Source organism: Cottoperca gobio, chromosome 8 (assembly GCF_900634415.1).
Source record: "Cottoperca gobio chromosome 8, fCotGob3.1, whole genome shotgun sequence".
Lineage (NCBI taxonomy): Eukaryota > Metazoa > Chordata > Actinopteri > Perciformes > Bovichtidae > Cottoperca > Cottoperca gobio.
The window spans coordinates 19,576,172-19,589,006 of NC_041362.1; the positions used below are offsets into that span (position 1 = coordinate 19,576,172).

Here is a 12,835-nt window from a genome sequence, read left to right on the forward strand (position 1 = left end):
TTGAACAAAATCTGCATCTTGAGTCTGCAACACCTGAACAGTACAGTGGGACTGAGTGCATGAAAACTAGACTGAAAATAAACCACTCAACAGTGTTGGATAAATGTTAGCCAGAAGTAATAAGCTCAAAGTAATGGATACATGGTTACTTAATGCATCACACTACATTTGGTTGAATGAATGCAACACTTGACCAAACATTCAATTATATAAAAAATATATATTGCAACAGTATTTATAACATCCACTTTATCAATTGAAATGAAGACGTTTGGAACATGATGGTGGTGAAGGTGATTGAGGAAACACTGGACGACTTCATCTGCTCGATTCAGTGTGTGATGATTAGAGGTTAACACAACTGGATGTTCTCATTTCGATTAGATATATTCTCAAAATGTGTTCCGAGTCTGCGTGTGATGCCCCTGGTGCAACTGAAATCTCATGTTGATATAGCCTACTTCCTGAAAATCTCCAGAGCTACTTTGATTTCTCAATAGTGACATCTGGTGGTGAGATGATGTCACGCCACTGAAGTAAACTAAACAGTTCGGGGAGATGTGGATATTTGACCCTTTTTTGTGTGTATAAAACGTTTTTTGTTGTTACAGTACAGTGTGTAAAAAAGAATGTTGCAAACTACAAACTGTCTAACACATTGAGGGTATGAGCGGATTGACTCACCACTGAAGTAATTACTCATAGTTTATTGGATTCAGTCTGTTTACAGTGAGGAACTCGATGGTAGCACTCCTTGTGGTATCACCAGTATGTGCCTGCAGTGTCCACCTAAAGTTTATTGTAAGTTTATGGTGGCTGTTTTTCTTCCTAAGGGCATGCGAGAGGCCTGGGGCCCAACATTTGAAGAAGGAAGACAAGTCGCAATTAACTGTAAATAACTCCCAACATGGGCCGACAACAGCACATGGCTCTGTATCTGCATTTGAATGCACCGTAAAGCTAATGCGTAAACACTCCTTATCACAACATTATGCACAACTGTTTGGTTGGTAAATCTTAACTACTCTGCTGCTGACAGTCGTTAAGTCTTCGAGATATGTCGAGGTGCATGTTAGTTATAGAGGACTTTACAGGCTCGCCAACTGTTTATGCGCTCTGGTGCAGGCCTGAGGAGAGGCTTACTGGAGGTTTCTGTGGGGAGAAGAAGGGAGCCAGACAGGCGACAGTCAGCGCTGTCTTGGCCTCAGGGCAGAGGCAGGGAGCGAGCGGGCGAGCCAATGAGAAGGAGACTTCCACTCCCCTCTGTCCTGCCCGGCTCGGCTCAGCTCGGCGCGCCCTGTAATTAGGAGCTCTAGTTGGGTTGGGCGCCGCCACGGTGGACAGCCCGGCTGCTGCGTCAAGGGACTTTGGGAACGCCAGACTGTGAGGATATCTCAACACTGCTGGTTTTGAGTTCACAGCGAGCACTGACATGAACGGACAGTCCTCACCTGTCTTCGAGGAGAAGAAACCATCCCTCCCCATGGCTGGGAGCTCCATCTCGGCCACCAAGGATTCCCCGACCCTGCCTGAGTCCTCGTCCACAGATATGGGCTTCTACAGCGGCCAGAGTGCGCTCCACGGCTCGCATGATTTCTACGCGGCGCAGCAGCAGCAGCCATACTCAGCTCAACACATGAACCCCTACGCGTACCACCACTATAACTTACACGGGATGGGTGCTGGAGGTGCCTACCCTGTTGGCAAGGCAGAATACCCGTACCCACATTCAGCGTACAGAGAGCACGGTGCGTTCAGCAGGGAGGTGCAGGCAACGCTGCTGGACGGTGAGTTAACGCATGAGAACAGTTAGAACACATGTCTACAGTGGAAGTCATACAACTGTCTGAGAACCGGTCTTGACCCAAAGCTCTGTGAAAAAAAAATATTCGCATGAATGAGAAAAGCCACATTGACCACCTGAGGCTGAAATAGGCATGTGCTCATGTCTAGTCATGTTAAACCCAATAATTGCGCATGCGTTTTACGCACGTAGAAAATGTTTCCACTGCGTCCAAAACTATTTACATCGCATTTTATACACATTTTAGAGTTCACGCTCTCTTAATCTTCACTTTATAAATCTCCATCAATATGATTTGTGTATTCAGAATTACAGTATGTTATTAAGTGAAGTACACAAGAAGTGGAGACCTGGCACTCACTGATACATACGTACAGCCTCCCACAGTGTCCCCTTGATTAAAACATATTTATGTCACAGTTATGTTATCAGAATAAGTCGTTTTTCCAGCTTTAATGTATCTTCAAAATGATCTAAATGAATGATTCAACCACAACGTGTAGCATTTACCAAAACATTTTTATTTTCGAATGCACATTTATGCTCAAGAATACAAATATTCAAGGTTAATGTTGTGCTACTTTTCAAACAGCGGGCTATAACTTTAAAAGCAATGGGAAATCTGGTTTCCTCAAACATTTTGGGAGTTGGATGTAGTTGCTACAGCCAGGTGAAGTTATATGTCAGAAGTAGACCATTTCTTTTTATTTGTCTGGAAGAAGAACTCACAAATTAACTCAGTTATTTACTGTGGGTGGAGCAGCCTCTGGTGTCCTAGATTGCGGTTGGATTTTTATAATTTCAAATGGGATTTTGTCGTGTTCGCCAAGTTCACCACACACTGAAATTTCCAGAAGAAAGGACAGGTCAAAGGTTTAGAGGAAGGTACAGCAGAAGAGAGGGGGAGATGTCCGCGGGTGAAAGGGAAACAGGAGAACATTTCTGGCGAGATAAGGTTCAGCCTGGAGAAAGGTTTGTGTGGAGGATAAACCTTTGAGTTTGACCGAGGTAACTTCGCTTAGTTGTTGTTTTGTGTTTAATTTTCCTCATTGTTGTTCACTGTAAATGGAAGCTGACCTCGTAATGTTTCAGATCCGACTTTGATAGTAAAATGGAGATCAGCCTAAAGGTGGTTGGATGGAAGCCATGGCCTGGTTCTAGCAAGGGACTTTCAACTTCACCTCTATCAGGAATCAAGAAGTAATTCACGAACATGCAGTTGGCATACTGTAACTTAGATCGTACAGTAACATTACAAGAACATTGAAGACAACATTTGGAACAAAACACATCATTTTGGCTATTTGAACGTAAACTTAAACTTAAAAAGCTTTTTGTTTGGATCTTCTTTTTTGGAGCCTGGAAGACGGCTCGGTGCAAAATACAGAGCAGAAACAAACTCAACAGACTGGTGTACTGTTTTTGACATTCCAGTTGGGAGTTGACTCCTGGAAATTCCCCGGGGGACTTTGGCCCGCAGCCACGCACATCAGGTATCACGACATGTCAGTCAGCCTTGGCCTTTGAATCATCCAACAAGGACGGCTCCTTATCATGCAAAGCCTGTGGCCATGCCCATAATATTAACAACAAAGGAGACAAATTTACTAATTAAATAAATAGTAAGTAATAAATCGTCCAAACAAGATAATTGGTCAAATAATGTAAGTAAATGAATGAAATGATAATTATATGGTAAAATAACTACAGAGACAACATATAGCACAGGGGCGTAGCCAGACTTTCAGAAGTACTGAGGTCATGAGTCAAAGCCTCCTTCACATGCACTCACACCCACCTCAGAAAAATAAAGTTTTATATAAATATTTTTTAATTTTTAATATTTTCAATTAATTGTTCTAGTAATGATACGGAAATGTTATTTCCCAGCATGAAGGTCTAAATGCTGTTTCAAAGGGAACCCCCATGGCTTCATTTAAAAAATAAAAAATCTTTTGGCATTAAAATTGACAGAAACAAATCCTGAATACATTTTTCTTCTTATTACTAATAAATACTGGCAAACTATTTTAAAATGTTGACTAATTTTATTTTTTAAATTATAATAATTTATACACATCTTTAGTCAAATATGGTCAGTAAATAATATAAATAAAAACATGAAAGTATATTACACACCATTTGTAAATAAGTGTACATTTATGCATAAATATGTGAAATATTACAACACTGCATTTCCTATACAAATTGAATATAAAACACGTGGTTAAAATAAAAATAAATGTTATGTGTTTGCCATCTTAATTTGATGAATTGTATGTGTGGAGATCAAATGTAAACAAATGTATTTGGTTGGCTGTGTAGCTATAAAAAGACAAAAAGAAAATGTGGATACAAGAATAACAGCACAGACGTGGAGACATGTACACCAGCGGGCCAGGCTACATGAAAAGCACCAATAAATCTCTGTCTCCCTCCCCGGCTGTGGGAGACACTCAGACCAAAATTATAAGTTCAGAGTGCTGGCGGAATTTCTTTGAAATGTTGGGGTTGTTGGGGCTGTGGCTATTTTTGTGCTACAACTTCTCAGCACAAACTGCCCTGTAGAGACTTAAAGCAAGTTCATTTCATTGTTTGAAGAAAAAGTCCCGTTTTGACTGTAAGGTTCCACAAACACACAAAACGTCCCAACAGGAATCTTACATGTCTTTTTACGGTCTCCTTCCGCAGTGAAAGAGGAACCAGACGTGGAGGTTCGGATGGTCAACGGGAAGCCCAAGAAGGTGCGCAAGCCCCGGACCATCTACTCCAGCTACCAGCTGGCAGTCCTGCAGAGGAGATTCCAGTCGGCACAGTACCTGGCCCTGCCGGAGCGTGCCGAGCTGGCCGCACAGATGGGCCTTACACAGACACAGGTGAGGCTGCAGGGAACACCACTCAGTGCAGTTCAATTACGGAAGGATGCATTTCAACCCAAGCATCTGATGATAGAGCGTGTGCTCTAGACACTGAAGAGCATTGGCGTAAACACTGTAAACAGGAATACTTTACCCACAGAATGTCCATGTGTATACACTTACTCAGCCTGTAGCCTATGACCTTGAATTCATGAAGAATTTTTTTTTTCTGGCATGACTTCACGGTGAATGAAGAATAGATAAACGGAGCCAAGTCTTGATGAATTGAAGTACATGGGGCATGATTAACAACAGCACAACTATCAAAACACACGTTTACGAACTCTCACACAGCTCGATCAGTATAATCCAAGTCTGATTCTCATTACTTCCTAATGCATGTTTGCTAAAATGGGGACGACAAAAAAGGAGCCTTTCTGCCGAACTCTGGCATATTTTCAGAAATGTTATTAATATGCACTGTCCCTGTCAAATAAAGTAAATGAAACTTATTTAAACTAAAACGATAGTATTTAAAGCACTTCCGCATAAACAGTCTCTCACCTGCGCGCTACTCATCGTTAAGTGTTTTAGTGAAAAAGCGCATATTTGGTAAATCGTGAGCGTACGACTGGATGAATGAGACTTGGATTATACTGCACCAGTTGTGTGAGAGTTAGCAAACAGATGTTTTCATATAGGTTTGCTGTTGTTAAACGCGGCCCCCATTTACTTCAATTCATCAAGAACTTTCTCCCTTTTTGGATTCTGCGTTCACCGTGGAGGTCTGCGAGAAGAAAAAAGTTTTATTCAAGAATTCAAGGTAACACGGGGTGAGTCATTGATATACAAATGGTCATTTTGTGGGTGAAGTATTCCTTTAAAATTCTATGTTTTCCATGTGAGATGTTGAATGGAAGTGGCAGTTTAAGTTGTGTCAGGAGAATTTAAAGCACTGGAATGGTTTTTAAAAGAGCCAAACGCAGTTGATGTCTCTACTTCCAGTTGAAGCCTCGTAGGTAGCTGTAAGATTGAAAGCACTGAAAGCAGCTGAACTGTGATTTAAAAAGTAAGTGATCTGTGCAGTTCAACGATGGAAACAATCAAAATGTCCATTGAATTTGAAGGTTGGTTTAACTGCATTGAAAATAGTGAAATTGTCAGTTGATGTAATGATTGACAGCAATCGGAAAGTCCTTGCGCTGATTGTTGGAAAGTAAGAGAAAGTTTTGTCAGTTGACGTGTGAAAGATGAAAGCAGAACGTTTAGCTGAAGTAAAAGTGTCAGAGATAATTGAAGTGTGTGCAAACACACACAGCTGAAGCTTTTGAATGAAGTTGGATGTAAAGGTCCAAAGATTATGAGAAATACAGCATCTTAAAGCTATAGGTTATAACAAAAAATATACATATATACAGAATAATAGAATACACAATACAAAACCATATGAGGCTAAGATAACATTTAACACAATAAAATAAGAATAAAATCCAACAGAATACAGTGTAATAAAATACCGTACAGTACTTATGATAGATACATTTGGCAGAAGGTTGCACAGTGCTGCTCTGTGAGTTGTTTTCTGTCATGTCAGTCTGGTTCATGAACTCATGCTCTTCCTGCTATAATGATTTACTACCTTATGAATTATCTTTGCTCGAGTGATAAAAGGCAAAAGTTGCGGTGGAGGTGTTTTTATCACGGCTACCGTAAATCATTGTTCAGGATTCAGTGTTGGCTGTATGCACACACTTTAAGAAAACAAAGGCATTAACACTCCCACTCAATTTGAAATGTATGATTGTCTGGTCATATGGTTTGATGCTCTAATGGATTTAATATTGAATAAACAAATCACAGCCTCACAATAGTTCTCATAGCATCATTATGTTACATTTAAAGGAGTTGTAAATAACCTATGACAGGCTCGCAGGCCAATATTATTTCTTAGATAATGTCTTGTGCTATGGTTGTTAAATATTACTTAGCAGTTGCCTGGTTTATTCCCAGTAAAAAACTGTTATTATAACATTCTTTCTGCCTTATTTATTATGACAAAAACATAGCGAGAGTTGTAATGTTTTTTCTTGGCTGTTTAGTAGATCTATTTGAGGAATAGTTTAGAATAACGAGGTGAACTGAAAACAACATGGATAAATATTAGACCTGCAAGTGGATATCCAGTTAATAGAACAGAAAATGAATTTAAAGCTGCATTACTTGGCGATAGAGGACCAAGCTAAAAAGACAAGATTGACTTTATAACATTGTTAAGGCCAATGTGTTGGCAGACAAAGTGTCTATTCAATACTCAAGCAGGAGTTTCATCAGACGTTGGCGGTATAGGCTACGCTTGACGTAATCCGCCAGTAAGTAGAAGAAGTAGAGTTTGAACTGGAAACAAAACAAGTCGTCTTTTGAATAGTTTTTTCATTGGTCCACACGTACCTGTTGTTGCTACTTCCAACCCTGTTTCTGTGTGTAATAGGAATATATAAGAATACGAAGACATCGCTTACAGCAGATCAGTTAAGAGTTAAATGTCAGTTATGTCATCATTTATTTAGAAAAGGAGTTTTCAAATCTCATTTAGCACATCAATACTTGCGAGCGTAAAAACTTGTACGCAATTGAGGAAGTTATATCAAATGTAACTGTTTCCATACAGATTTTCTAATGCGATACTTGAACGCGCATATAAATATGTTTACGACAACACGGCTACTATGTTGCAGACTTTTACGATGTTTTGTGCTGGGCATGCTTCTTTTTACTGAAAACAGTTGCCTGCTGCTGGAAAAAGTAGAGTTTACAGGGAAGAAACCAAAACAATCAGCTATCCATCCATCCATCCATCGTCTACCGCTTATTCGGGGTTGGGTCGCGGGGGCAGCAGCTCCAGTAAGGAACCCCAATCTTCCCTTCTCCGGGCCACATCCTCCAGCTCCGACTGTGGGATCCCGAGGCGTTCCCAGGCCAGTAAGGAGATATAATCTCTCCACCGAGTCCTGGGTCTTCCCCGGGGTCTCTTCCCAGCTGGACGTGCCTGGAACACCTCCCTAGGGAGGCGCCCAGGTGGCATCCTTACTAGATGCTGAACCACCTCAACTGGCTCCTTTCAACGTAAAGGAGCAGCGGCTCTACTCCGAGTCTCTCACGGATGGCTGAACTTCTCACCCTATCTCTAAGGGAGACGCCACCCACCCGTCTGAGAAAACCCATTTTGGCCGCTTGTACTCGTGATCTCGTTCTTTTGGTCATGACCCAGCCTTCATGACCATAGGTGAGGGTAGGAACAAAGATCGCCCGTTAGATCGAGAGCTTTGCCTTCTGGCTCAGCTCTCTTTTCGTCACAACGTTGCGGTAAAGTGACTGTAATACCGTCCCCGCTGCTCCGATTCTCCAGCCAATCTCTCGCTCCATTGTCCCCTCACTCGCGAACAAGACCCCGAGGTACTTGAACTCCTTCACTTGGGGTAAGGGCTCATTCCCTACCCAGAGTAGGCAATCCACCGGTTTCCTGCTGAGAGCCATGGCCTCAGATTTGGAGGTGCTGATCCTCATCCCAACCGCTTCACACTCGGCTGCGAACCGATCCAGTGACTGCTGAAGGTCACAGACCGATGACGCCATCAGGATCATCGGCAAAGAGCAGCGATGAGATCCTCAGGCCACCGAACTACAACCCCTCTCCTCCACGACTACGCCTTGATATCCTGTCCATGAATTAGCTAAAAGAAGCTAAATCAGTTCTGTAATAAAATAAATATGTATATTAACAATGGATCTGTGCAGTCACTTGTACTGACAAACCCACAGAGAACTCTGCAGTTCCCCTCAGAACTACAACATTTAGCGTCTTTCATTGTTTTGGTTAGTTTTTACCTCATCTCTCTCACTCTTATCAACCTCATTTCCAGCCTCGGCAGGCAGCTTCTTTCAGTGGGACAAAATCATTTAGCTGCTAAAGGGCCGGATATTTCCTTTAAAGAATTGGTGAAGACAAAACCAGAGCTAACGCAAGAGTGAATATTGGAAATTTAATTAATGTTGCTTAAAGCTTTTCTGTTCTTTCATTTTTTTTAAGTTGCTTTAACATTTAATGCTCTTTATTCCAGGTCAAAATTTGGTTCCAGAACCGTCGCTCCAAGTTTAAGAAGCTCTACAAGAATGGAGAGTTTCCACTTGGCGAAGTTTCTCTTGAACACAGTCCAGACGCCAGCGACTCCATGGCGTGCAACTCTCCTCCTTCCCCAGCTGTGTGGGAAAACAACAACAACAACAGCAGTAACAACAACAACAACAGCAGTAACAACAACAACACCAACAACAACAGCAGCAGCAGCAGCAGCAATACGAACAGCGGCAGCAGCAATACGACCAGCGGCAGCAGCAATACGAACAGCGGCAGCAGCAATGCGAACAGCGGCAGCAGCACCAAGAGTAATGTAATGATGGATCCCACCAGCAGAGTGCAGGATGCCTATCAGCCTCCGGTGGATTCCTCGGCCGCCTGCATGGCAGAGTACACACACCAGAACTGGTACCAGCAGCAGGGTGCACATTTAGGATTGCCACAGGTGGGCCCGATGCACCACACACCATCAACAGCGCCGTCAGCCACACAGAGTCTGGGAGCCGTCTACTGACGCTCAAACATGGACTCCCCACAACAGTTTGACTGGAGCAGTGCCTAAACACCGGGGGGATTTTTGGATGATTTGGAGCGCTGTTGGGACCAGAAACAGCTGACTGTGATCATCGGACACGAGTCATGATGACTGTAAATCGTGAGACGTGTTGTAAAACATGCTTTTGTACAGTAAATGTGGATTGAAAACAAGTGCCGACCTCAGTCACCCTGTTCTGCTCAGCTCCGAAGTTTATGAACTCATAACATACAGGTTAGAATGGAGATGAGGGTGATTGATGTGGCTCTTTCACTGCTGTGACTGATACTGATTTCTTATTTGAAATCACTGATAACAAATAATATTTTGTATATTTAATATTTTGAATATGACCATATTTATGCCAGAAAAAACCCTTAATTTCTTTCTTCTGGAAAGAGACTCTTACACAGCATTTCCCCTCCAAACTTGAATACTACTGACATATTAGCCCACCACACCAGCACGGCTATTTTTTAAAGATATGTTGGACTTTGACAGAAAACAGGACTGTTTGATGTAGCTGTTGTCAGACACCATGTTAAAGCTGAACATCATTGAAGGACTGGTGACTGTTTAAATGAAATCATCGCCCAAACACAGAAGACAAACTGTAGAGACACTGAAATTATACACATTTGCTACTGGGAATATAATGTGAGAATAAGATCATGGACGGAGTTACATAAGTCATATAGGACATTATTATTAAAGGACAATATATCTGGTTCTGCTGCATCGATTTGGATGCAGCAGCATGGTGAAGCACTCTTTCAAGGGCCTTTAAAGAACGGTATGTAGGATTTGGCATCTAGCGTTGCGATGCTAGAGACATTGCTAACAAACCGCTTAGTGCAAAACCGTGGTAACGCTGTGGTATCTTTTAGGACCTTCGCCACGCTCAGAGGCCATCTCCAGTCAAAAAATTGTCCGGTACAAGCAGCAGTTCAGAGTTGAGCCTGGTGGTATGTCGTGTAAAGGTAGCCAAAATATCTTTCAGATAATTAAGATCATACGTCTACGTGAGGCTCATTTCTAAAAATCATGCATTTGAATATTTCAAAGGAATAAGAATTGTGTGGCCTGTGCAGCTTATTCTCTTAAAAGGGAATATGTTAGTCATTTTATTTTTGTTAAATGTCTCAAAAAAAACAAAAAAAGAGACACCCCTAGCATGAGTCAAGCGCTGGAAATGCTGCATCCAACAACTCCCATAATGCAACATAATGTAGTGTCTTTCATTAGACCCTTCTCACTTAATAAGCCCACATCATTCAAAGTCCATGTTGTTTTTAATGCAGACTTTCTGTTTTAAATTTGAACTATCCAACTCTAAACCAAGTTAATGATGACATCACTATGACATCATCAGGGTCATTTGAAAAAAGCGCCTCCAGAGCCACAGAAGACATTATAACGGGCGGTAGTACTCTTTTTGTACGATAAGTAAACTGATTCTCATGGGGAAAATAGTTGGAATGGCCCTTTAACTCCTGCTCACAAACACTAGGCCCTGACCTCTTAAAAAACTATCAAGAGAAAATGAGTCGGTGCTAAAACATTTGAAAAATATGTTGTATTCTAATATTATTATTCATGTGCTGTACTCAGGTTTTTTTATTTATAGTGTCAACTGTAGAATAACAGTGGCACACCAGTTTGTGCCTTAGGAGCTTTTTTTTCTTTTTTGCAGAAAATGAATAAAAAATAAAATGTCTACTAGTGTTATTATTTTCAGCGTGTATTTACGTGTGAATGCGATACAGACACACACAAAGGCGTTGAAAGTGTGCTGACGGTGCTTTGCTGGTGTGCCTGCCAGAGTGAGTCAGACAATAGATACAGGTTGCACCCATCTATATATTATACACACACACACACACACACACACACACACACACACACACACACACACACACACACACACACACACACACACACACACACACACACACAGAGTGCGTGTAAAGGAGGTTGTGGGAGGTGACAGTGCAGCAGACACTCTGGAGTCTCTGGATACTAATAACACACCGCTGACACAGACAGAGACGGGTGTACACTGCTTTCATGTGGCACACAGTTGGAGAGGGGAGGAGAGACGTGTGTGTGTATGCGTGTGCGCGTGCAACAAAGCTGTTCTCAACCAACCAAACCCACAGGTTAGCCAACAAAAAGAGGGCGTGATGAGGAAGAAAAGTGGTAGAGGAGCCTTGCATACATTGGTATAGACCTAAAGGAATGGTTCAGCATTTTTGGAATTACTCTTACTGGTTTTCTTGCTGAGAGTTAGATGAGGAGAATGAGACTGATACCACTCACATGTCTGTCTGATAAATATGACGCTACAGCTGCTTAGCTTAGCTTAGCATGAAGATTGGTAAAGGGGAAACGGCTATCCTGCCTCTGTACATAGGTTACAAAATCCTCCTACACTCTTAGAAAAAGGATTACCAAAAGGGTTCTTCCTGAAGGGCTGAGATTCTACTCAGAACCATTTGCCTGAATAACCCTTTTTTGGAAGAAATAGTTCTTTAATGATTGTTGAACATCCACCCAGAACACACCCACCCACAAACTGTGATAGTAAACGATGAGTGATGTGGGTTTCGCTGGACAACATCAGGCCGGCCTTTTAAGGAGCCAATCAAAGCCCGCGCAATATGGATCCAATTGCCACAGCCTAACATGTTAAAACCAATGTCAGGGGGTTAAGGTTACCCTAACCACAATATATGGAATTCAAGGATCTTTTCAGAACACAAGAGGGTCATAGGTGAAACCCTTATAAAAAGGCTGTTTTAGATCCCCCTGGGTGAGTTTTAGATCCCCCTGGATGAGTTTTAGATCCCCCTGGGTGAGTATAAAAGGGTTCGCTGTAGAACCCCATGGGTGGGTTCTTGGTAGCATCCTTAGAAGGTGGAAAGGTTCTAGGTAGAACCCCCAAAGAGCGTACTGGGCTGAAACCATTCACAGATCGTTCTAGGTATAACCCTCTTTTGTTGGGTTCTTAGTCGAACCCTCTGAAAGGGTTCCAGGTGAAACCTTTATACAGGGTTCTATCAGGATCATCAGTGGTTCTCCTGTAGAAAAAAGCCGAAAGACCCAATATGGTTCTAGTTAGCACTGTTATTTCTAAGAGTGTACTATCACCTCTAGAGCCCACTAAATAAAATATCATCTATTGTTTGTTTAATCTGTACAATCACAGAGGGGAAAAAGGTTACATTGTGGTTTGAGTTGGAGCAAAGCAAGTTAAGTATGACATAGTATGGGACAAACCTTCGAATCAAGTTTAGATTATTTTAAGAGATCACAGATTGAGCGGCATGTGGTCCATTAAGGGCCCTGCAGTGAAATACATATATTAATGGAAAGTTATTTTTGTTATTGTTGTATTGTGTGTCTGTATACAGTTGTTACTCTCTTATAAATCCTACCTTATTACAGAAACGTGCGATGACTAATAAAAAAGCTTTGCCCATAGTCTTTGTCAGTATGCCAAA

The 12,835-nt window shown here is 41.8% G+C and overlaps 1 protein-coding gene across 1 annotated transcript; it reads left to right on the plus strand.

Annotated features, from left to right (window-relative positions):
• The first annotated feature begins 895 nt into the window (after positions 1-895).
• LOC115012479 (homeobox protein Dlx3b-like) lies at positions 896-11,049 on the plus strand. The gene is made up of 3 exons (XM_029438109.1): positions 896-1,787; positions 4,496-4,680; positions 8,781-11,049. The coding sequence occupies exons 1-3, from the start codon at positions 1,433-1,435 to the stop codon at positions 9,309-9,311; spliced, it is 1,071 nt and encodes a 356-aa protein (XP_029293969.1). The 5' UTR covers positions 896-1,432; the 3' UTR covers positions 9,312-11,049.
• The last annotated feature ends 1,786 nt before the right edge of the window (positions 11,050-12,835 follow it).